Genomic DNA, 23,478 nt, shown 5'->3' on the forward strand with positions numbered 1-23,478 from the left:
GTAGAAGTCCAAGAAGTAAACTCGTAACATCGGTCTAAAAGGGGGCTATATCAAAACTTCGTCCGATAATGACCATCTTCGGCACGCCTTGTAATGGTCATAAAATACCTCTAGATTTCCAATTTCAGACAAATTGGATAAAAACTACGGATTCTAGAAGCTTAAGAAATAAAATCGGGAGTTCTGTCTATATGGGAGCTATATTAAAACATGGTCCGATAATCACCATTTTCAGCACTCCTCCTTATAGCCCTAGAATACCTCTAGGTTTCCAATTTCTGGCAAATTGGATAAAAACTACGGTTTTTATAAGCCCAAGACCCCAAATCGGGCGATCGGTTGATATGGGAGCTATATCAAAACCTGGACGGATCTAGCTCATCTTCGACATGACAAACTTATTAGACCCCTGTCACCATTCTATGGTGGTGGGTATAAAAATATTTTTATGTAGAAAATTTTATCAAAAATTTTTTTCTATAGAAAATTTAGCCAAAATTTTGCTTCTATAGAAAATTGTGCAAAATTTTATTTTCACAAAAAATTTTCCAAAATTTCTATTAATTATTTTTTCAAATTTTTTTCTATAGAAAATTGTGCCAAAATTTTGTTACTATAGATTTTTTTATACAAAATTTATACAACATTTTATGTCGATAGAAAATTTAGTCAACATTTTATTTTTATAGAAAATTTAGTCTAAATTTTCTTTCTATAGAAAATTTTGCAGCATTTTATTTCTTTAGAAAATTTTGCAAAATTTTATTTACTACACAAAAAATTTTCCAAAAATTTCTATTGATATTTTTTTCAAAATTTTATTTCTATAGAAAATTTTGTCAAAATTTGTTTACTATAGTTTTTTTATAGAAAAGTTGGTAAAAATTTATTTATATAGAAAATTTTCTCAAACATTTATTTATATAGAGAATTTAGTTCAAATTTTGTTTCTATAGAAAATTTTGCAAACTTTTATTTACTACACAAAAATTTTTCCAAAATTTCTATTTATATTTTTTTCAAAATTTTATTTCTATAAAACAATTTGTCAAAATTTTATTTATATAGCAAAATATCTCAAATTTTTTTCTTACTGATACTCACTGCTAAGTCGAAAACTGGTAAAAGTGACTCAAATTTTGCTATATAAAAAATTATGAATGTTTCCCAAATATTGCACGAGATTTTGTAGAAGTCTGATTTCAGATTTTATCAAAATGTAGATCTAAATACAAAGTTGTGCAGAGTATGTTACAATCGGCCCGCCCGACTTTAGACTTTCTTTGCATTTTTATTTTTTGCTATAATTGTGTTACGTCCCATAACGTTAGATTTAAATTTTAGGTACAGAGATTTTCTAGAAGTATATACAATTTTGTCTAAATCGATTCAGATTCAAATTCATGCATATGGGAATATAACCCTTTATAATAATTTTCGTATACTGTCGGTATCTTCTCATATTATGATGGGTATTTATATCATTATTTTATTTATTAAACATTGCCCTAAATTTTAAATAAAGAGTTTAATTGGTATAAATGCGAAATTAAGACCTTTCTTGACACAAAAATAAATACGATACTTTATATCGATCCATATATATATCCCATATATACCCCCTCAATAGAACTACAAATTAGTGGTACTAAAATGAGATTTAGTTATATTACCCGGAGTCGACTCCGGAGTCGGAGTCGGAGTCGAGCTGATGAAAAATGCTGGAGTCGGAGTCGGAGTCGAGCAAAATTGGCTCGACTCCACAGCCCTGTATATAATTATGGACTGATATGGACCAATTTTTGAATGGTTCTTAGAGACTATATACTAATACCATGTACCAAATTTCAGTCGGATCGGATGAAATTTGCTTCTTTAAGAGGCTCCGGAGTTCAAATCTGGGAATCGGTTTATATGAGGGTTATATATAATTATGGACCGATATGGACCAATTTCTGCATGGTTGTTGACATGGTTGACAATATACTAATACCACGTACCAAATTTCAGCCGTATCGGATGAAACTTGCTTCTCTTTGAGGCTCCGCAAGCCAAATCTGGGGATCGGTTTATATGGGGGCTATATATAATTATGGACCGATGTGGACCAATGTTTGCACTGTTGTTAGAGACCATATACTAACACCATGTACCAAATTTCAGCCGGATCGGATGAAATTTGCTTCTCTTAGAGCAATCGCAAGCCAAATTTGGGGGTCCGTTTATATGGGGGCTATACGTAAAAGTGGACCGATATGGCCCATTTGCAATACCATCCGACCTACATCAATAACAACTACTTGTGCCAAGTTTCAAGTCGATAGCTTGTTTCGTTCGGAAGTTAGCGTTATTTCAACAGATGGACGGACGGACGGACATACTCAGATCGACTCAGAATTTCACCACGACCTAGAATATATATACATTATGGGGTCTTAGAGCAATATTTCGATGTGTTACAAACGGAATGACAAAGTTAATATACCCCCATCCTATGGTGCAGGGCATAAAAAGGCATAAAATTATACATTTGTTGCAATTTTTATTATAACTTGATGGGGAATAGCACAAAGCAAATTTTTACAAAGTTTGTATTCCTTAAAGTGGATTATAAAAGAAAAGTAATCGTGAAAAAATGACGATTTTAGCGGCTAAACTCGAACTTAATACCCACCTTTAGTGGCTAAACTCACTTGGGAGCCACCGTGGTGCAATGGATAGCATGCCCGCCTTGCATACACAAGGTCGTGGGTTCGATTCCTGCTTCGACCGAACACCAAAAAAGTTTTTTCAGCGGTGGATTATCCCACCTCAGTAATGCTGGTGACATTTCTGAGGGTTTCAAAGCTTCTCTAAGTGGTTTCACTGCAATGTGGAACGCCGTTCGGACTCGGCTATAAAAAGGAGGTCCCTTGTCATTGAGCTTAACATGGAATCGTGCAGCGCTCAGAGATAAGAGAGAAGTTCACCAATGAGGTATCACAATGGACTGAATAGTCTAAGTGAGCCTGATACATCGGGCTGGCACCTAACCTAACCTAACCTAGCGGATAAACTCGAACTTAGTACTCACCTTAAACTCGAACTTAATACCCACCTTAAGGTAGGTACTAAGTTCGGTTTTTTTTTTACTATACCACTATATTAAAAGTACAAGAGTCTTGCCAAATAATGAATGGAAAAAATCCAAGGAATTGATTCCAAATAATTGTATATTTCTAAATTATTTAATAAAAAAAGTAACCGCGAAAACAAGCTGGTTTTCAGCTTGAAAATGGAACATACTACTCAGTTTAAAGCTGAGTACTATGTTAGTTTTTCGCGTTGAAAATCACGTTATTTTTCGGGTTACTTTTTGCAACCTAATTAATTTCAGTTAATTTTTCATCCAAATTTTATTAAAATTTAGCAGGAATAGATTTATATTTTAAATTATTACAAAATATGTTACCCTAGAAATTTAGTGATTTTCAACCCATAAACCGAACATAGTACTGGCCTTTAATGCGCCAACATAAACCCAGAAAGCATTCAATAACAAAATAATCCGTCATTCTTACCTGCACTTTTTAATACAACAAAGTTTCTATCAAAATCTTTATTATTTTTTACCATCAAAAGAAGCAAAAGATAGACTAGAACCACTTAATGCAGACTGGTTTCCATTGGAGAACTGTGATGATGAAGATGCCAAAGGTTCCGAGGCACGATTGTCTTCAAGTATAATCGTTGTATTTGGATAGTGATCCAGTTGAACGAATAAATAACGATACTCCATTTTACCAGATTTGTCCTAAAATTAGAAAAACATATATATTGACAAAAAATCTGTAACCAAAATATACACATCCGGTTTAATATTGTGCCTCAAACTCTACTTGTGGCCGTTTAGCTTGTAATTCATAGTATACTTCAAACATGAAAAAGCGCTTGGAATCTTTCAAATCTTTGAAACCACCGAAATGAAAATAATATGGCAAGTTCAAAGAAAATTTGCAATGCGAAAATCTTACGATGTGAAAAACAGAAATCTTGGATTCCAAAATGGGCCTTGGAATTCTTGAGTTTGAAGCCTTAAACTATAGGCAAAATGGTACTCCAGGATAATAGGACTACAACTTTAGAGAAAACATTGTTTCTGTGTTTTAATTCTAAAAATAGGAAACCGTTTTTAACATTAAACAAAAAATACTCTATTTTTGAGTTTCAAAATTTTATTTAAATGGACTTTGCTTTTTTCCAAAAAAAAAAGCACTAAAGAAAGAACGACAAATGATAGACAACATATTTATTGCCGTTTCATTTTCCATTTTAGATTTTTGGTTCGTGTTCTTATGCTTTTCATCTGAAAACTAGCAATTTGGAGAATTACTTATTAACCCTATATCGGAGATTTTACGGCAATAACAAGATATACCATTCATATAAATGTATTCCCTCTCTCAAGGGAAAGCGTGTACCAAACATTGAAAAAATTTTTAATGGTTTGCCCGAAACCGAGATATAACCATCACTGCATAGAATCCATTGTAACACTTTGGCTTAATATAATAAACAAATAAAACCTACCTCTCTGGTTTCTAAGTGTACTGTAGCTTTGTTTCTTAATCCTTGAACATAGAATTTCATGCGTATATGTGGAACACCATTCCTTTCAAAGGCCATATGGGCAACATGTTGACGTCTGCCACGCCTGGATTCTTCGCCATAACCTTTAATAGGTGCTCCAATTGCATCTTGAACTCGGTAATCCTAAATATCAATAAAATTAGCCATTTTCTAGGAATACATGTAGTTTAAAACTTGTGCATACCTCAGTTACCCGCTTTAGGGCTTCCGAATATATATTATTTGGACTCGTACTAGAGAACAATTCCCGGAAGATTGCCCAGAACATTACAGCCGTCACACCAATACCGCACATTATAATTGCAGTATAACTGGCAGTCTTGGTGTTTTCCTTAATTTTCTCACCCAATGGCATACCAACTTGTGATGGACCACCATCCTTTTCTGAGCGCACCTGTAAGCCTCCAGATCTCTTTGAGTCCCGTACTTGGTATAGCACAGGACTTTGTGTTAATGTGCGCATATGGGTTTTGTGGCACTGAAGTATTCTCAGTCTGGCCCCTTGAAATATTTGCAACATATTTCTCAAGATTTCTACTTCACCGCTTGTAAAAGTAAATATCTAATGCCGGTGTCGATTATGGCCTAAAATAGAATTTACCGGTAAAAGCTATCTTACGCAACTTAGGACGGTATGTTAACATTACCCGGTTCCAAAATTACGAGCGGTTTCAATGACCACCCAACAACGAAGTCAGTGTTAGGTATCGAGGGAATTTCTCTATTTTAAAAAAGTGTTACAAATTTAGTCAAATGAAATGACCAAATATCGCTCTAAATTATTAAATACTTTTTATTAATAATAATATAAATGGTAAATCAATAAATAATTGTTCACAAATATTCTCAGTCAGCTGTTATATTCTAGCCAATGATTTGACGTTCTGGAGATAAACAAACACAGAATTTTAGAGTTGCCGTGTTTTTTTTTCAAATATAATGAATTAATCTCCAAGTAGTATATAAAAACGCCGTTATCAGAAAACAAGGTAGTACCGATGCTACAACCCTGCCAACATTTTTTGAATTTGGGGGCGCTTCTGAGAATCCCCACTACGTCGAAAACAGTCGTATACGATATCCAAAACTCCTCGGAAAAGCGCCGTCACTATTGAGAAGTTGTACCACGCCAAGTTACTACAAAAAAGTATCGCATGAGTGCAATTATTAGGTGCATTTTTTAATAAATTTAGAACGACGCCAATAAGAGCCCCTTCAAACAATCAGAAAAAGTGCATTGTAAGATAGTTGTAAAAGAATCATTGTGGTCAAGTAAAACACGATTGTTTAGATGTTTATTAATTTTATTAAACATTTACAAATTCTCATAAATATAACATTTATACGGCTATCACATCACATTTAACATATTTTTATGCATTAATAAAAGATTGATGTTGAGTTACAAGTTGCAAATTACATGTTGTAGCGTCTATCAGCGAGTGCTTTTATTCCCAATGGAGGCAACGTGTCTGGAAAATATTTGAAAAACCATCACTTTATTCCATTGGAAAGTCAAAAATTCTTCACCAATGTACCTTTCACAATTTTAAGCGAAATAACTATGTTTTCAGCACTTCATTATCATTTTTATTTAAATAAATTATAAGAAGCTAGTGGTGCTTGGTGTTTCACAAAATATAAAATGGCTCTTGTAACAATAGTGATGGCAAAATACTTTCATGCGAATAGTGATGGCAAAATACTATCACAGTTGGCGATTGTTGCAGAGTCACTTACGAGTCTGTGGTAGCGATGAGGATGAAATGGAACTTTGAAATGTTGGCAGGGAAATATAATTAATAATATGGAATATTCCTTTACTCTTAGATTAACTTGTTGCGCGACCAACCTCCGCAATATGCAGAACTATAACCGACAATAACATCAGTCTGCATTAGACGAGGCAGTGTCAATAACTCTTCTAGGGTGTACCCCAAACGTATTTTTCGTCTACAGGTTCGGATTAAAAACAAGAGATCTAGCTTTTATTAGCATATTTTTGTCTTATGGAGCAACACTTAGCCCCTCTTGGAAGTTTGTTAAGCTTTATACCTCTGTATATATCAAAAATAAACACAGAAAATTTAATGAAAACGGTTCTTATTTAATACTTTATTATGATAAATTTTCTTTTTCTATACAAAGAAACTGTCTTATATTAAAAACTATGTTTATATTATTTTTTTTGTGGGGGTGCAAGTTGGGTTCAACTGTTTTATTCCCCCCTACATTACTAAATATATAAACGTTAAAATAAACCAACGTTATTAAATCGGTTATTTAGGCTTAAATACTTAAACATGTTTTCAAAAAACAAAAGAATGACTATTACGATTTTGTATGTGTTAGGAAAATAATATACAAATATGAAGGGCTCTTAGGAGGGAGAATGAATTATAAATTGAATTTCAAAGTAGAATTACAAGAAAAAATATATATATATGTTAATAAAATTACATTATAGCATGCTAATAACAGTCACAATAAATAAAATCTTAGGGAGGTTTTAAGAGAATAACACTGAGTGGAAAAATGGAAAATTATATATCAATCGTCTGAATATATTTCGATCATGGTCTTAATGCGGTGTTATTAACAGAAATTTAGAGAATAACAAACTCGAAATTTCGGCATTTGGTATAACATTTTTTAGGAATACGAAATTTTTTTTGTTAATCTAGAATTAATGAATTCTTTTTCCAGTCAATGTTATCCATGTTAAGGACTCTCTTCTTTGGAACTATAAAGAAATTGTAGAAAATATAAGTGGACATTTCTTAAAGAGGAGTAATAAGTACAGAGTAAATCATTTACAAGACAAAACTACATTTTTAATATAACTTTGATGGGATCATTGACAACATTGAAAGAAGGGACACATAATGTAAGATTTGTTCGTAGCAAGATGAAACCAAGATGTACACATACTCTCTAAAACTTAATTAGTGAATACCTAGTGATATGCTATCAAAAAGGTTATCAATGGATGATGAAAAAGAATTATTTTTTTTTTGGTGCATAGCGCATTATAGCAATTTGTTCTTCATTCATTTTCTGTTGGTTCTTTTTTTTTTTTGGAACATATAGTGATTTTATAAATATTTTTATTTTATGGGAAATTCAAAGTTTGACTAACTATTCCCCATATCGCATCTTTATATGATTACCTAGTTTGATAACAAATCATTCCCTCTTAGGTATTCATCTTTTAAAATATACAGCAATTATTCTTTGCTTCTTCTAAACTTAACGAAATTTGAAATATATATCTCCATGATTTTTCGATGACAGCATCAAGTGCAGTTATACTCCTTACTCTTCTATTCTAATATTAATGGCTTCGGGTGTTGTAATGTTCGTTACATTATCCAACTTTTGCAATATATCCTGTTGAATTTTTAAAAACTTGGGGAAAAAATCTTCCATTAGTTTTACCTTTCTCTCTTCCAGACGTAATCGTTTTCGACTTATTTCTCCTTGCTCTACAAGTATAACATTCTTTTTCTTCATTTCCTCCAAATACATTGTTTCCAAAGAATCCTGGGTAAGTGGTGCTTTAGTAGCTGCTTTTGCCGTAGTTTTCGAGGCAGTGGTTGCAACTGTAGTTGAAGCTGGAGGAGGAGGAGGCCTTTTAGCATTACCAGCCCCCGATGGTGTACGATTGCGTTTGCGTGGTGTAGTTGTTGTCGAAGAGCGACGTCGAGGTGGTGATACCTTTGTTTCAACATGATTATTATTAACATGATTTACTTCAGCTACGGCCATACTTTCTGGTCCATTATTGTTTGTAATTGCCATAAGAGGCATATGATTCTGGTTCATTTGCTGAGCTATGTCACTATTTAAACCAATAATATGTTGAGGGTTTTCCCATTGGTTAATGTTATTGATGATGTCTGAAGGAACTTGAGAATTTGGAACGGTATTTTGTGTTTCCTCTTGTGGTTGTTGTGTTACAACATTTTGAATTAAGCCCAATTGGTTGTCTAAAACGGGCGCCACCGTTTCTCCAGAGTTCCCATGCTCGTTAGGAACAATGGGCGCAAATTCAGAAAATCCTTCTCTTTTCAACTCAGCCTCGAATTCTTGTTTAATTTCCATTTGATCAAGTCCAAATAGTTCTGTACTGAAACTATTATTTGATTGCGAGTTATTATGTAAAATATTTGCGGTTAAATTCTGCTCCGATAATGAAACCTAAAAATTATAAAAAAAATATTCATGAAAATTTATTAAAAATAATAACCTAATCTATATATTTGAATTCCAATTCCTCTTTTAAATGATGCTATAGTCAGTTGTTTTCATTGGAAAAAGGAAAGAGGGATAGCATACGATGATAAAGATATTATTTCAGAAATCGCGAGGAAAGCCAGAGAAACTTTGTACACATGCAAAAAATCAATAACGAAGAAATGAGTACTGAAACCAAGAATTGGGCATTGGCAGCAACTACTTCCTTGGGTTAGACCGATAGTAATGTGCTGTGTTGGTCAGATCTTCAGCAATCAATTTGTTGGTCGGTTTTAGAAAAAAAATGTAAATAACGTATGAAATCTTTGCACATGTCAGGCACAAGTCGAACACATATTTTTTTACTGTTGCTTCTTTTGAATAGAATGTCCAACAAACAGGGTCGAAAATACTCTGGCGAAAGCTACATCGAAACAGTAATTGGGATTTAGAAACCAGATTCGGAAATGCTTGGAAATGCCGCTATCTAGCAGCAAGGACGTGTGCAAAGCATTCTTACTTTTGAGTTGGCGATCAAGTCGTATAACAATATAGAACTTATTATACCATAGTTGTCTTATTCGAACCACTTATTTTTGAACATTTTGGATGTGTGACCGAGTTAACCCACTAACTTATCTTTATGGAAAGTGGGTTTGCTAACAATAGCGTCTAAATGCTTAATGTCTCTAGCATCCACATTGTATTTCTCAACGCTTCGGAAAGTTTTTACTCTTAGTAGTTGAATTTGGAAAGCCCTAACTACGTATACATCGAATACTTACATCTTCGGCGAGTTGATGATCTCCTGTTGACTGATTCAAAGTAATACTTTGCTCTGAGTTTGATACGTTTGTTGGTGACGCTGGTGCCCCGGGGTTATTCAATAACTCTGTTGGAGACAAATCGCGATTGTTCTCTAAGGCCTCTTGCGGCACGGGTTCGTCATCTTTGGAACGATATTGATTTTTTAAAATTTTCTCCACTAAATCGTATTTCTTCCATGTTATGGCAGTGCCGTTCGTTTCCACTAATCTTTTCACTTGCCTTTAATAATCGCATTTATGGGGGGAAGAGATGGAAAATTAATTAGTTATATATATTGAGCACATTCTATCAACCCCATTTTCATCCCATAACATACCTATATTTTGCCCTAGTTTGATTTACTTTGCATTGTACTTCCTCCGGCTTAACATCAATATCGAACCTTGTCTTCATCTCCTCGGACCATTTGGCAAAAAAGATGGTATTTTTGCCATGTTTGGTGAGACGCCAATTGTCTCTACCCCATATTAGAAAAAACTTATCTTCTTCTTTGGGCGTCCAATAGCGACGATTTTTACCCTTTGCTTCGGTTTCTGTTTGACAGTCTGGTTCATTGAGGGGATTCAATGTATTTAATTCGTCTTCAATATTTTGTTTGGTTTGGTCTTCCGGCTCTTCATTGGCTTTTGATTCTGAAACAATATTTTCTGGCGTCGGCTCCGTTTCATTAACAGTTTTCTCCTCTGGCGTGGGTTCTATATCGTTTTCCTTCTTGTCTTCCGGTGATGGTTCAGTTTCTTCGGGTTTTACTTCTATCATTTTGCAGATTTTCTATAAACTTTTATATTTTTTTAATTGTTTTCCTGTGTCTATATCTTTAGCAATGCATCCGAACCGCCGATAAAAATGCACAAAAATCACGTAGATATTGCTTCTTCTTCCTTTTGTTAGCATTCATGGGGTACAAAATGGTGTTGCCAGATCAGCGTCCTTACGGGATGCACAATTTAAAAGAGTCTTTCGTCTAATTTTACGGGGTTTGCTTTTGTTGGCCTTTTTCTTGTATTCGAAACGAAAGATTTCGTTCGATTAGGATGTCCAAAAGAAACGAATTTTTAAAATCTTATATAAATTTGCCCAAGCATTAAACTGTGTCAATTTCAATTCAAACCCCATGTTACGGTTTACGAATTCGCAAAACGCAAAAATTTTAATTGTTAATAAATTTTGAACAATTTAATATTTTGACAAGAAATTTCTTCCATTTCCTTATTCATAAGAATAGTATATAAAAATTTCGTATTATGTATCATTGTGCTTCGGAAACTAGCGATTGAGGAAATTTTTGGGTTTTTTGGTAGGTAAACGACCGACTTCGAGTAAAAATGTGTGATAATTATGAAAAATTATTGTGTACTCCATGGCTGAACAAGAAGGTTAAATCATGGGCCCATATGATTACAATTTTTTTATTTCGACAAAATTTTAAGATGTCAAAATCATATGTTTATGGTGATTGCAGCTCTCCAAATGACACTGCATTCATAGCTGGAGAATTGTTCAAAGATTACTTGAGTATTTTGATACCATATTCCAGACCCAAAATACCACGCACATCAGTTTTTAAACTGCATCATAAACTGTTTTTGTTAATGGATGGCGAAGATCCATTTGACTGACTTCCATTCTTAACTTTGGTGGGTATTATAGTCTTATTTGTCTCATATCGGCGTTCCTCGGAAGAATTATCCACTTCACAATCACTCATAGGTGACACAATTAAATTTGAACCTTTATTTTTCTCTGGATTTTAATTATTTTTTCAGCACAATTGAAAGAATAAATAATTGCCACTTTTACCAATGCCATACGATTCTTTTATCAGCTGATTTTGACTTCTTAAAATTGTAAACAACATATTGAAATTTGTTGTTTTTGTTATCGTGATTCAACCTCCTTATTCAGCCATGGTGTACTCGAACGGAGCTAATATGGTTTGCCAAAAAAATCCAAACTGAATCAATCTGGTATCTCTACAGACAAATTCAACGCCGATTCAATGAAGACAATGACAACGGTTTCTTCCGGCAAATATTGGAACAGTGTTGCCAAGTTCGGGATTTTCACAATTTAGATTAAAAGTACAAATATATTTATGAAGACGATAATCATATTTTGTTCTATTTTGATATATTTTGATAAAGTCTTGCCAAATAATGGATGGAAAAGTTCTAAGGAATTGATTGCTAATAATTTTATATTAATTAGAAAAAGTAACCGTGAAAACAAGTTGGGTTTCAGCTTGAAAACTGAACATAGTACGCAGCTTTAGCATTCTTGCTTATATTTAGGAGCTTGGGTCATTTTGTATTTTTTTTTTTCACTTATATATTTTTAAATAATTTTTAAATGGATTTATTTAGTTTTACCTGCTTTTTAAATGGATATTCATAATTATATTTTTTATTAAACTAAAGGACTTAATTTTGTACTCATTTACATTAATAAGATTTTTGTGCGGGTTTGAAAAAAATTAAAACAATTTTGGAGTTTTTTCTTAATATTTTGTGGGGAAGGTTCAGAAAATACCTGGCAACACTGAATTGGTCAGTCACAAACAAATAATTGCAGTGTCGCCAATTTGTATAGTTATTGCCGGTGTTATATATTTCCTTTTAGCCTTTCCAGATTTTCATTACGACATTTCAGTTCTTAACTATGGAGGGGGTTCTTCCAAATGGTGAACCGAAGAAAATTGTATTGACACAACCAACACCTGAATGTGTACAAACGCAACCGGAGCCAAGCACATCTCGCTTTTCCGTGGAAGTTCTAGGACAAAGCAATCGTGTATATATTCCTCCATCGAGACGGCGACCTTTGACGGAAAACAGTAAGGACGAGGAAGAGGAGCATGTTACCAATCACAAGAAACAGAGATATTGGAATTCTTTTGAGGAAATGTATATTGTGGAGCTTTGGCGACGTTTCCGCGATGAAGTGACCGAGTTCAATAAGCCATTACCAGTTCATCGAAAAATAATGGTTGCAATGCGTCAAAAAGAAATGATGGTGACAGGACAGGACTGCCGGCGCAAACTAAACACGCTTAATAATAGATACAAGTAAGTTTGCAATGAAAAAGTTTATAGCATGTAATGTTATTTTTGTATTTCAGAGCTGAACTTGAGAGCCAGAGGTTAACAGGCATTAAGCCACAATGGAGATTGTTCCCACTAATACATTGCGTAAAGTCGCCTAAAATAAAACAATTTGATCCTTGGCATGAACCAATTGTAAGACTATGAATTTCTTGTAGTCTCTCATCAGCATAACTAGCAATGTTTTTTTTTATTACAGGTTATACGTAGACTTCTGGAAAAGATTCCAAAACCACCAGAAGTGAAAATCCATCCAAAGCCTTTAACAGTTCCATCACCAGCACGGCCACCCTTAGTGACATCTAAAACTCACACAAACAGACCTGGAAATGCACCCACCACTGTTCCAGTGACAACAACAACGACAACAACCAATCCTTCTACTCCCTTGTTGAGTTATATACCACCTATGCAAACGGCTGTGAGTGGTATGGCCACTTTAGTTGGAATGGACAATTGTATGTCTGCTGTTAACAACGAGGAAGAATTACAATCCCGAAAAGAACCTCTGGTTATAGGCCATATAACTCTAAAAAGATTGGAACAATTGCAATTTGAAAATTTACGATTATCAAAGGAACGCGATGAAGCCTTAAGAGCATTAAAAACGGATGAACGTAATTTAAGATTATTTGAAGCCCTGCTAAAAGCTGTAGTAAATCCATCGGAAAATAACAAAGGTGGAGTCGCTAAGCGGAAATATGTGAGGCGAAATATGGAAAAGAATGTGAAATGAGGATTATTGTCTAGTAGGATAGATATAATTTTTTGAAATCTTTCGTTTTTAGTATAACCCTATTTCGGTACACGTTAAAAATTGACTCTCGGAAAACGTCCTTAGCAATGTTTCAAGTGAAGTAATTGACCAAAATGTGCATAGTTATAAGATTATACGATATACGTTGTTAAAGAATATTTCACTTACAACCACCAACTGGATTCAATTTATTTTTTTTATATTTTATTTTTAATTTTTATTTTCGAATTTCGTGTTATTATTATTTGATTATTGAATTATATATTCATTTACTCCATATACCTCTGTATATACAAAACAATTCCGAACTTATACACTAAAATATATTTTGATTTATAAATGTTTTTGTATATTAATCAGGAAGTTAAATATACGGAAGATGAGAAAAATCTTCGGATTTTTATAAGTTGTCTTGTACAACACGTAACTCCCCAATGTTAGCAACAGCATTATCCAGTGTGGTACTATGTATTTGGTGAAGAATATTTGAAGCTTTATTTCTGGAAAGGTCATCAGGGTTAATCAATTTATATATGTCATGATTGTAGAGTGTTCCACTATGCGCGACTTTTACTTCTTATCACTGAATATCAATTAGAAATCCATATAGATAAGTGGCAGCTAGAAAACTCCTTACGACTTTGGTTTCACTAGTTCGGAATCACTCTAGAAGTGAAGGAGATCGATTAAACGTTAGTCGGGTCACTCTACTGATGTTGATTGAGGATTCTGAGCAAGTACTCAAACTATTGCTTACTTGATCATCATTAGAACGAATGGTTGTTTTTGTTGTAGTCCTTTGGATTTTGTATTTTCGAGTTTTTCGGGAAATAGACATACTCCAAATGGGCGTCTGCGTCCGCCCCGACTGCAACGAGGGCGGCTTGTTGCTTTTGGGCATTCTCTCTAAATTGTTAGTGCTCTGGCCATGAGTGACTATGAGTTTGTTGACATTCGGGTCTTTGTTTTGGAATCACTCTACCGATTTTCATTGATTATCATTAACACACGGTATCACAATGGACTGAATAGTCTAAGTGAGCCTGAATCTTAATTGGGCTGCCGCTTTAACCTTTAACCCTTGTTTTTATCCCGTTCTTGGTGTTTCTCTGTGGGTGTTCTATCCACGTGGCTTACGTAACACTAGACTCTGTTACCTGATTCTATAAGTAGCTGGGCTAGATCTTTTGTGGCTCCCTCTGCTTCTGCTGGGAAGTTAGGTACCCAGTTGGACTATTCGGTATGAAGTAAGAGGCTATAGAAGCTTTTAGGAAATTCCTTTCGACAGCATCAATACGAGAGTGGGTGGGTATTCCACTAAAGGAGCGATAGGTTAGGTGGCAGCCCGATGTATCAGGCTCACTTGGACTATTCAGTATATTGTGACACTACATTGGTGAACTTCTCTCTTACACTGAGTGCTGCCCGATTCCATGTTAAGCTCAATGACAAGGGACCTTCTTTGTATAGCCGGGTCCGAACGGCGTTCAACATTGCAGTGAAACCACTTAGAGAAGCTTTGAAACCCTCAGAAATGTCACCAGCATTACTGAGGTGATATAATCCACCGCAGACTTTTTGGTGATCGGTCGAAGCAGGAATCGAACCCACGACCTTGTGTATGCAAGGCGGGCATGCTAACCATTGCACCATGGTGGCTCCCAAGAGATTAGTATAGTCTTTGAAGCTGCCTAAATAAACATTATTTTGCTGGCCTTCGGCATCACAATAGAGCCCTGCACCGGCGAGACTGACTGAGATGACATTGCAATTGATATTCTAAAAAATCGGGTGAAAATTGTAATTGTAAGTAGCACTAAGTGTTATCAACAGGGAGGTCCACAGAATTTTGGTCCTTGACTGGTTATCCAACACAGTCATCCACTATCGAATAACATGGGTTATGGTAACACTTGCCGATAACAAGATCTTTTAAAAGTTAGTCTTCTTAATTGTTTAGACTCAAAAAAGTTCGACTTAATACCTTTATTATCTAGATCAGTTCTTTATCGGTTTATATAGGGGAGTCTATAAAAATTATGAAACGATATGGACCAATTTTCGCACGGTAATTAGTGAGCCAAATTTCAACCGGAGCCGACGAAATTTTTTCCTCCATGAAATCAAATCTAGGGATCGGTTTATATGGGGGCTACATATAATTATGAACGGATATGGAACAATTTTTGCATCGTTGTTAGAGGGCATATACTAAACCCATGTACCAAATTTCAATCGGATCGGATAAATTTTGCCCCTCCAAAGAGCTCCGCAAGCGACTTCTGGAGGGTGGGTTTATAATGGGGGCTATACTTAAAAGTGGTCCGATTTGGCCCTTTTGCAATACCATCCGATCAACAACAATAACAACAACTTCTGCCAAGTTTCTAGGGGATAGCTTGTTCCGTTTTCAAGTTAGCGTGGTTTCAACGGACGGAGGGACATCGCTAGATTGACTCAGAATTTCACCACGGCTTATATATACTTTATGGGGTCTGAGGTAGTCACCGTGGTGAAATGGTTAGCACGATCGCATTACATACAAAGGGTCACGGGTTCAATCGCAGTTTCGACCAAATGCCAAAAAGTTTTTCAGCGGTGCATTATCTCCTCTCAGTACTGCCGGGTGCATTTCTGAGTGTTCTTCTTTAAGTGGTTGAAATCTCTGTAATGTGGAAGGCCGTTCGTAATCGGCTATAAAAACGAGGTCCCATGTCAATGAGCGAAACATAGAATCGGTACAATATTCACCTAATATGGGTGCCTGGCCATAGGAACATACCGGGGAACTGCGAAGCGGATGAGTTGGCAAGTCTAGGGACTATCTTACACATTCCAGGGGAACTAGAATCTGTTGGTATGCCCCTGGCTACCTGCAAGCTCATGCTGCGTGAGAAGGCTATTTTGATGGCAAATGTTCGATGGGAGAATTGTAAGGGCTGTACCGATACCAAGCAAATATGGCCCCATTTAAACTTAAACCACACACTAGATATGCTAGTGTTCTCGAGACGTCAGATATCACTCCTGATATCTGCTATAACGGGTCGCTGCCTGATAGGCGACTTTGCAAAAACTATAGGCGCGAAGTATAAATGACAATTGTATCAGCTGTCATGATGCGGAGGAAAAGGAATCAATTAAACACCTCTTGGGTGAGTGTCCTGCATTTTGTGTTAAGCGCAAGCAACTTTTAGGAGCATATAGCTTCAGATTACTGGCGGATCTGGAAAACTTTAACCTAAACAGTCTGCTAATGTTTTTGGAACAATCTGGTTGGTTCAACAAAGAAAAATAATCAAGAAGGTTCAGCGGTTAAAACTAGAAGTGCCCGTATGTAATAGGTAGTTTTAGTTAATGTGGTATCATAATGGACTGAATAGTCTAAGTGAGCCTGATACATCGGGCTGCCACCTAACCTATCCTTTAGTGGAATATCCACCCACTCTCGTATTGATGCTGTCGAAAGGATATACAATGTATATCATCACCTTATATGTTTATGACCACTAAAACAGTAATCTTTAATGTAACAGTTCCATAATTTATTGTTTATTTTTTTCGCAGACTCACAAGTCACTTATATTTTATCGTAAGTAGATAATATTGAAGATTATAGAGAACGAATTACATAATTGACAAAATAAAAAGACAAAAAATATATATATATATAATGTTTTTTTTTTAAAGCATTAATATAAGCACAAAACAAAGTTTTATATATCTTTACTCTGTAGAATGTTTTGACTTTCATATGGGGAGGAATTTTCTTAATTTATTACAGTTAACTAGAAATAATAATAAGACAATAAAGATAGGCGGGAAAGTGTATGTATACAATTGCAATTAAATTGAAGGCTATTTTAAAAGTTGGTGAAAATTAATTTTACATATACAATAGTTTTAATAATAATAATAATCAATTGACTTGCAATTTTTAATATGTATAAAATTTAAAACAAATATACATACATGAATATTGTTTAGAAACTATTGCAGTAGATTGCATTTATTTATATAGTTGCGTTGAGTTTCATTTGATTATAAATATAAATTTAACTATAGGTTTTTTCTTTTTTTATTAATGATCGTTTTTTACTCGTTTTCTTTTGTTAGATAAAAAATGAAACAACAAAATGATTTTAAAAATATATAAACGATTCGTTTTCGTTATTTTTTGTTTTCCTCATTCACTTAGTTATTCGCATAAGAATTTGTTTATTAAATTTTTATAAATGCCTAAAAGATATATGTATTTCTTAATTTACTTGCGTTATTCATCATTATCCTTTCTACAATAGGTTTATTTATACTGTCACCTGTATCAAGAGGGGTGCTATGATGTAGTATGTGGATTTCATTTCAGTTTTTCCCATCGTAATTACAGTCCCAGAAATGAGCATAATGTAAATGCTCCAAATAGTACCACAATAATAAGCACTACTGCTAACCACGCGGGCATAGTACCTGTTGAGGGAAAATGTGCGAGAAAATTTTGTCATTGTTTGTCTCTTATGTATGTTACTTTAGAAATTTTTGTACTATGCTTACGTCTATGTTGCAAACTGTGTATGCACACTTTATTGTCCACAGATATTGAGAGTACAGCGGCTTCAGTATCGCTTGATATGGGTGGACCTTCCTCATTAGTCACAGGCAAAAATTGTAGGCCCGTCACAAACATTGAGTGAGCATTGGGTATGTGTAAAACGCGCTAAAGGAAAAACAAAAAATAAGATATTAGTTTTGAATCAAATATAGAAAAATAAATCTTAGGTACTATCTACAATGGATGGATGGCATATAAAAAGTTTCTTTTGAATTTTTTGGACGAGAGATGAATGATGAAAGTGTAAAGCCTGGCAAGTCCTGGAATTATTTACATCCGTGTGAAAGCAATCTCCGAAGTTGGAATTGAAAGAAAATGTTAGGAAAGGTAGGGTTCCTTTGTACTCGTTCAATAAAAAGTGGGCGAAAAATGCAACCTAAAACCCCAAATTGACTACAGCACAGTCCCTCAAGCAGGAATGCGGACGATAAGAAAATCTTTTAAATAGCTGTGAAAGAAGTTATTGTTGTTCGCTCTAAGACATCTTCATTGGAATAGTGATTTTGTTCTTCCTCCTTACACTTCTAGATTGAGGCTGATTCATTTGCCTACTCTTAGGAGCCGACGGACGATGTTGAGCTCCATGATGATGTATAGGCTAGTTTGTGGGGATATTCCATGCTCTGAATTGATATCTAGGATTAGGATAAATATTCCTTTTAGGGCATCTAGGCATAACCAGTTTCTTTTCATTGATTTTCAACGTTCGAATTATGCTTCTGTGGAGCCTAGTCGTAGGATGTGCATTAATTTTAATTCAATCTACGATAAGAAAATCTTTTAAATAGCTGTGAAAGTAGTTCTTGTTGTTCGCTCTAAGATATCTTCATTGGAATAGTGATTTTGTTCTTCCTCCTTACACTTCTAGATTGAGGCTGATTCATTTGCCTACTCTTAGGAGCCGACGGACGATGTTGAGCTCCATGATGATGTATAGGCTAGTTTGTGAGGATATTCCATGCCCTGAATTGATATCTAGGATTAGGATAAATATTCCTTTTAGGGCATCTAGGAATTACCAGTTTCTTTTCATTGATTTTCAACGTTCGAATTGTGCTTCTGTGGAGACTATTCGTAGGATGTGCATTAATTTTAATTCAATCTATCATCTAGTGACACTAACTTAAGTATTGAAATGGTGATGTCCAGAATTATAGCATATTTGGATAACTAATACATTTGTTTTATTGAATAACCTAATATTTGGTCTTGTGTTGTAATATATACGGCTGATGAGTCCTTCTATGTAGCTGGTTAAATCCCTCTGCCTCCACCCCGCCATGGCCCGGATCATGGTGTGTACGCTGTCCCTACGTCATGGGGACGAGGACCTCACGGTAGGAACGGGCGGGAAAGTTGGCGATGGGACCTTTCGAAAAAAAAAAATACCTCGAGGCAGAGAGGTTACCAAGCAAGAAAGAAAAAGGAGAAATAATGAAAGAGTCATAGAAGCCACCATATCACGGAAGAGAAGAATCGTGAACTGTCGCATCTTGGAAACAGGGAGTAGAAACAAATCCCCAATTTGTTCGAATAAATTATGAACACGAATAAAATTGGGCCGAACACTTGTTTATGTTTGTCAGCCCATATGAGATAGGGAATCCGGGATCGTCTTTCAACCTAACATATTTTTTGCCGTATAGGCAAATGTTCTGAGTTTGGTGTCGATGTGTATCTGAGGAATATTTAGTAAGACCGTTATAGATTCCCATAATGCCATATTGCATCTATTGCTTTTATTTATGACGATGTATATCTGAGGAATATTTAGTTAGACCGTTATAGATTCCCTTAATGCCATATTGCATCTATTGCTTTTGTTTATGACGTTCTCATAATAAGGCCAGAGCTGCCAACAGTCGAGTACACTTTCCACAAGAAATTTTAAAAACTGAATGTGTTAGCAAGGTTAGGATCTGCGTTAGTTATTCCTGGGACCTTTAGCTTGTAATAATAATATATAGTTTATTCATTTTGAAACAATCGGCTGGAAATACTACCATCTAGTCAACAAAATTAAATTTGGTTATCTGTTTAAATGGGGACTATATTTAAGATTATGAACCTGAAGGTTATTGAACTTCTCGTTGTTCAACTCAAAAAAAAAAAAGAATTAATCTCCTCAAGATTACTCTTGTTCTGCCTATTTTTTTATAAGATCAAGATGCTCTCGATGATTTCATTATAAGGAAATAGATTTTTTGCTATTTTTAAAATTTGGATATGCTCACCTGCAAGCTAAAACCAATGTACATGGAAATACTGCCCGAAAACATTGTGCCCACAGCAACAAAACGTCCATCGTCGCGCACAGCCAACGATGCCAAACTTTCCTCAATAGGCACTGCTAAACGTAATTTACCACTTGCACAATCCCATTGCTGTAGAAAACCTCGTTGCTTTCCAACTTTTCCCAAGGGATTAGTGATTGTATAAAGGCGATATTTATCTCGCTGAGCTTCAATAGTGGCATAGCGACAACGTTTGTACAAATATTTAATCCCTTCGGGGGTCGCCCATTTGAGATCGAAAACTTTTTTTGAAGTGGCCACGTCCCAGATTATACCTTGTCCATCTTTGGAAATGGTAACAATGTATTTAGAATCGGGACTTATATCAATATCATCAATTTCTTTAGTGTGGGCTCTGCAATAAACAATATAAGTGTAAATTTTGTAATTTTATATTTCTAAAGAGTTCAATTCTTACTCAATATCCGCGGTTTGTAACATTTGGGGAAATGACCAAACCCTCAGATGGCCATCGGTACCACCAGTCGTCATTACATGACCATTGGGTGATATACGAACTACTCGTTGTAATGGATCTGTTGTAAGAAAATCTGTTTGTACTGAGTCAGCAGCTTTGATATCGAACTTTAGTATTCTTCTGAGTTTTGCATTTTGGTCTTGCTTGCCCTGGGTTTTAGTCTCCTTTTCACCAGCTGGAACATGACCATTGGGTACCTCTTCCACGCCTGATGTTGGTGGATGCCTTTGCCTTACACCATTTTCATTACCATGGAAATCTCCTGCAGTTTTCTGCGTTGATGAATCTGGTGTAGCTGAAACTTCATCTTTGCCATCTTCATTGACCACTTTAGGATTAACAAAATACATTTGACAATGGGCCTCCTGACCGGCACATAAATACGAACGTCGGCCATCATTACGCACGGCAAAATTCATAACAACATTCGAGCCTGTTTCGTGACGAATAACTTCTTGGGCACAGAAATGCTGACCATTGTGATATATTTCGTAGATTTCCTATGAACACATAAGGTCACATCAATTATTTTGTTACATTTATTCTCCTTAAAAAAAAAAGGATTTTTACTTACAAAGCCATTGGCTACACCCGTTTTACTTGCACCCCCACCTCCTGCCACTAAAACATGACGGCTGGTCAACATTTCCACGGCATAAAGAGGAAAATTTACACGGGCCAAAAGGCCATCGCTTGGTCTTCTGGTTGGGGCCATTTGTGTGTGATGTATCTCTCTCTCTGTGTGCGTCAACCTTAACCCCCTTTTCAAACAAATCTAAATCAATTATAACACTGACTTGTTTTATCAGCTGCTTGTTACCACCAACAATACCAAATCATCCAGCTACAACTATTTTTCTCTCCTTATAGGACCGGGACTCCGATTTCGAAAATAGTTTCCAGGGCACTTATGTGGCTTTTTGTTAAAGATTCTTTTAATTTGTAGCAAAGAAGTGATGTTTGTTTATGGGTATTATTGATGTTTCTATTTATTTTTCATTTTTTTCCCTATTTTATTATTAATATGTTGTATGAAAGTTCCACGTATGGGTTGCTGAAATCTTGTTTGACAATTAGAGAAGAGAATGAGAGATGCCTCGTATGCTTGTGGGAGCGTAATTGATTTTGATTGATTTTCATATCATATGGTAGGCTATTCACAATAGTTTACTCATATTGTGAATAATGTCCGTTGAAGTGACAGTGCTATCGACATCTAAAGTTTGAATAGATGCTGCGTTTGGTGATGGTGTCTAAACTGAGTAATTGTTAAGTTCTTGTTAATTTGTTCATAGCTATTGTTGCGCTACGTAGTAGGCAACCCATGAAATTTGTAAAGTGTATTAATTAAAGGCGACAATTCTTGTTGATTGTCAATAATACCGTTTCCCATGTATTTCTACTATGGGAGCAAAATATAAACAATCGATAACCATGTTTACGGAATTTTCGGGGGTAAATAAAGGGTGATTCTTTTGAGGTTAGGATTTTCATGCATTAGTATTTGACAGATCACGTGGGATTTCAGACATGGTGTCAAAGAGAAAGATGCTCAGTATGCTTTGACATTTCATCATGAATAGACTTACTAACGAGCCACAACGTCGAATTTTCAGTGAATGGGCCCTAGAAAAGTTGGCAGAAAATCCGCTTTTTTATCGACAAATTTTGTTCAGCGATGAGGCTCATTTCTGGTTGAATGGCTACGTAAATAAGCAAAATTGCCGCATTTGGAGTGAAGAGCAACCAGAAGCCGTTCAAGAACTGCCCATGCATCCCGAAAAATGCACTGTTTGGTGTGGTTTGTACGCTGGTGGAATCATTGGACCGTATTTTTTCAAAGATGCTGTTGGACGCAACGTTACGGTGAATGGCGATCGCTATCGTTCGATGCTAACAAACTTTTTGTTGCCAAAAATGGAAGAACTGAACTTGGTTGACATGTGGTTTCAACAAGATGGCGCTACATGCCACACAGCTCGCGATTCTATGGCCATTTTGAGGGAAAACTTCGGAGAACAATTCATCTCAAGAAATGGACCGGTAAGTTGGCCACCAAGATCATGCGATTTGACGCCTTTAGACTATTTTTTGTGGGGCTACGTCAAGTCTAAAGTCTACAGAAATAAGCCAGCAACTATTCCAGCTTTGGAAGACAATATTTCCGAAGAAATTCGGGCTATTCCGGCCGAAATGCTCGAAAAAGTTGCCCAAAATTGGACTTTCCGAATGGACCACCTAAGACGCAGCCGCGGTCAACATTTAAATGAAATTATCTTCAAAAAGTAAATGTCATGGACCAATCTAACGTTTCAAATAAAGAACCGATGAGATTTTGCAAATTTTATGCGTTTTTTTTTTAAAAAAAGTTATCAAGCTCTTAACAAATCACCCTTTATATCAAAGTGTTTCTTATGGGAGCGGTAATATCGATAGATGTGCATACCGGCTTTGTCTATTGATCGATAAAGCCAGCATTTGAATGTCTTATTGGCATGCAAATGAGATTTTCGTTAGAACTGCACAGTACTTTATTATCGATAACA

The 23,478-nt window shown here is 35.4% G+C and overlaps 4 protein-coding genes across 4 annotated transcripts; 1 reads left to right on the top strand and 3 right to left on the bottom strand.

Annotated features, from left to right (window-relative positions):
• Positions 1-3,583: 3,583 nt before the first annotated feature.
• On the bottom strand, positions 3,584-5,502 carry LOC142224123 (mitochondrial import inner membrane translocase subunit Tim21). The gene is made up of 4 exons (XM_075293917.1): positions 5,277-5,502; positions 4,814-5,214; positions 4,570-4,752; positions 3,584-3,793 (listed from the first exon to the last, which is right to left on the bottom strand). Exons 2-4 carry the CDS (start codon positions 5,147-5,149, stop codon positions 3,602-3,604), a joined length of 711 nt encoding a protein of 236 aa, XP_075150032.1. The 5' UTR covers positions 5,150-5,214; positions 5,277-5,502; the 3' UTR covers positions 3,584-3,601.
• A 1,213-nt stretch (positions 5,503-6,715) lies between these two features.
• On the bottom strand, positions 6,716-10,569 carry LOC142224124 (uncharacterized). The gene is made up of 3 exons (XM_075293918.1): positions 10,010-10,569; positions 9,651-9,912; positions 6,716-8,829 (listed from the first exon to the last, which is right to left on the bottom strand). The coding sequence occupies exons 1-3, from the start codon at positions 10,450-10,452 to the stop codon at positions 7,945-7,947; spliced, it is 1,590 nt and encodes a 529-aa protein (XP_075150033.1). The 5' UTR covers positions 10,453-10,569; the 3' UTR covers positions 6,716-7,944.
• A 1,665-nt stretch (positions 10,570-12,234) lies between these two features.
• LOC142224127 (uncharacterized) lies at positions 12,235-13,891 on the top strand. Its single transcript, XM_075293919.1, has 3 exons — positions 12,235-12,758; positions 12,812-12,929; positions 12,994-13,891. Exons 1-3 carry the CDS (start codon positions 12,352-12,354, stop codon positions 13,528-13,530), a joined length of 1,062 nt encoding a protein of 353 aa, XP_075150034.1. The 5' UTR covers positions 12,235-12,351; the 3' UTR covers positions 13,531-13,891.
• Positions 13,892-17,721: 3,830 nt separating this feature from the next.
• Positions 17,722-22,014, bottom strand: LOC142224130 (guanine nucleotide-exchange factor SEC12). Its single transcript, XM_075293920.1, has 5 exons — positions 21,507-22,014; positions 20,873-21,432; positions 20,395-20,809; positions 18,103-18,265; positions 17,722-18,018 (listed from the first exon to the last, which is right to left on the bottom strand). The coding sequence occupies exons 1-5, from the start codon at positions 21,645-21,647 to the stop codon at positions 17,933-17,935; spliced, it is 1,365 nt and encodes a 454-aa protein (XP_075150035.1). The 5' UTR covers positions 21,648-22,014; the 3' UTR covers positions 17,722-17,932.
• Positions 22,015-23,478: the final 1,464 nt, after the last annotated feature.

The sequence above is a fragment of the Haematobia irritans genome, chromosome 2, assembly GCF_050003625.1.
Source record: "Haematobia irritans isolate KBUSLIRL chromosome 2, ASM5000362v1, whole genome shotgun sequence".
Classification (NCBI taxonomy): Eukaryota; Metazoa; Arthropoda; class Insecta; order Diptera; family Muscidae; genus Haematobia; species Haematobia irritans.

Excerpts from the sequence above, each read along its gene's own strand:
- LOC142224130 (XM_075293920.1), bottom strand. The coding sequence starts at position 21,647 with ATGGCCCCAACCAGAAGACCAAGCGATGGCCTTTTGGCCCGTGTAAAT. Across the intron at positions 21,433-21,506 it reads CGGGTGTAGCCAATGGCTTT|GAAATCTACGAAATATATCA; the intron begins GTAAGTAAAAAT and ends ATGTGTTCATAG. Across the intron at positions 20,810-20,872 it reads TTACAAACCGCGGATATTGA|AGCCCACACTAAAGAAATTG; the intron begins GTAAGAATTGAA and ends TGTTTATTGCAG.
- LOC142224127 (XM_075293919.1), top strand. The coding sequence starts at position 12,352 with ATGGAGGGGGTTCTTCCAAATGGTGAACCGAAGAAAATTGTATTGACA. Across the intron at positions 12,759-12,811 it reads ACGCTTAATAATAGATACAA|AGCTGAACTTGAGAGCCAGA; the intron begins GTAAGTTTGCAA and ends TTTGTATTTCAG. Across the intron at positions 12,930-12,993 it reads ATCCTTGGCATGAACCAATT|GTTATACGTAGACTTCTGGA; the intron begins GTAAGACTATGA and ends TTTTTATTACAG.
- LOC142224124 (XM_075293918.1), bottom strand. The coding sequence starts at position 10,452 with ATGATAGAAGTAAAACCCGAAGAAACTGAACCATCACCGGAAGACAAG. Across the intron at positions 9,913-10,009 it reads CAAACTAGGGCAAAATATAG|GCAAGTGAAAAGATTAGTGG; the intron begins GTATGTTATGGG and ends CGATTATTAAAG. Across the intron at positions 8,830-9,650 it reads ATCATCAACTCGCCGAAGAT|GTTTCATTATCGGAGCAGAA; the intron begins GTAAGTATTCGA and ends TATAATTTTTAG.
- LOC142224123 (XM_075293917.1), bottom strand. The coding sequence starts at position 5,149 with ATGTTGCAAATATTTCAAGGGGCCAGACTGAGAATACTTCAGTGCCAC. Across the intron at positions 4,753-4,813 it reads CCCTAAAGCGGGTAACTGAG|GATTACCGAGTTCAAGATGC; the intron begins GTATGCACAAGT and ends ATTGATATTTAG. Across the intron at positions 3,794-4,569 it reads TACACTTAGAAACCAGAGAG|GACAAATCTGGTAAAATGGA; the intron begins GTAGGTTTTATT and ends TTCTAATTTTAG.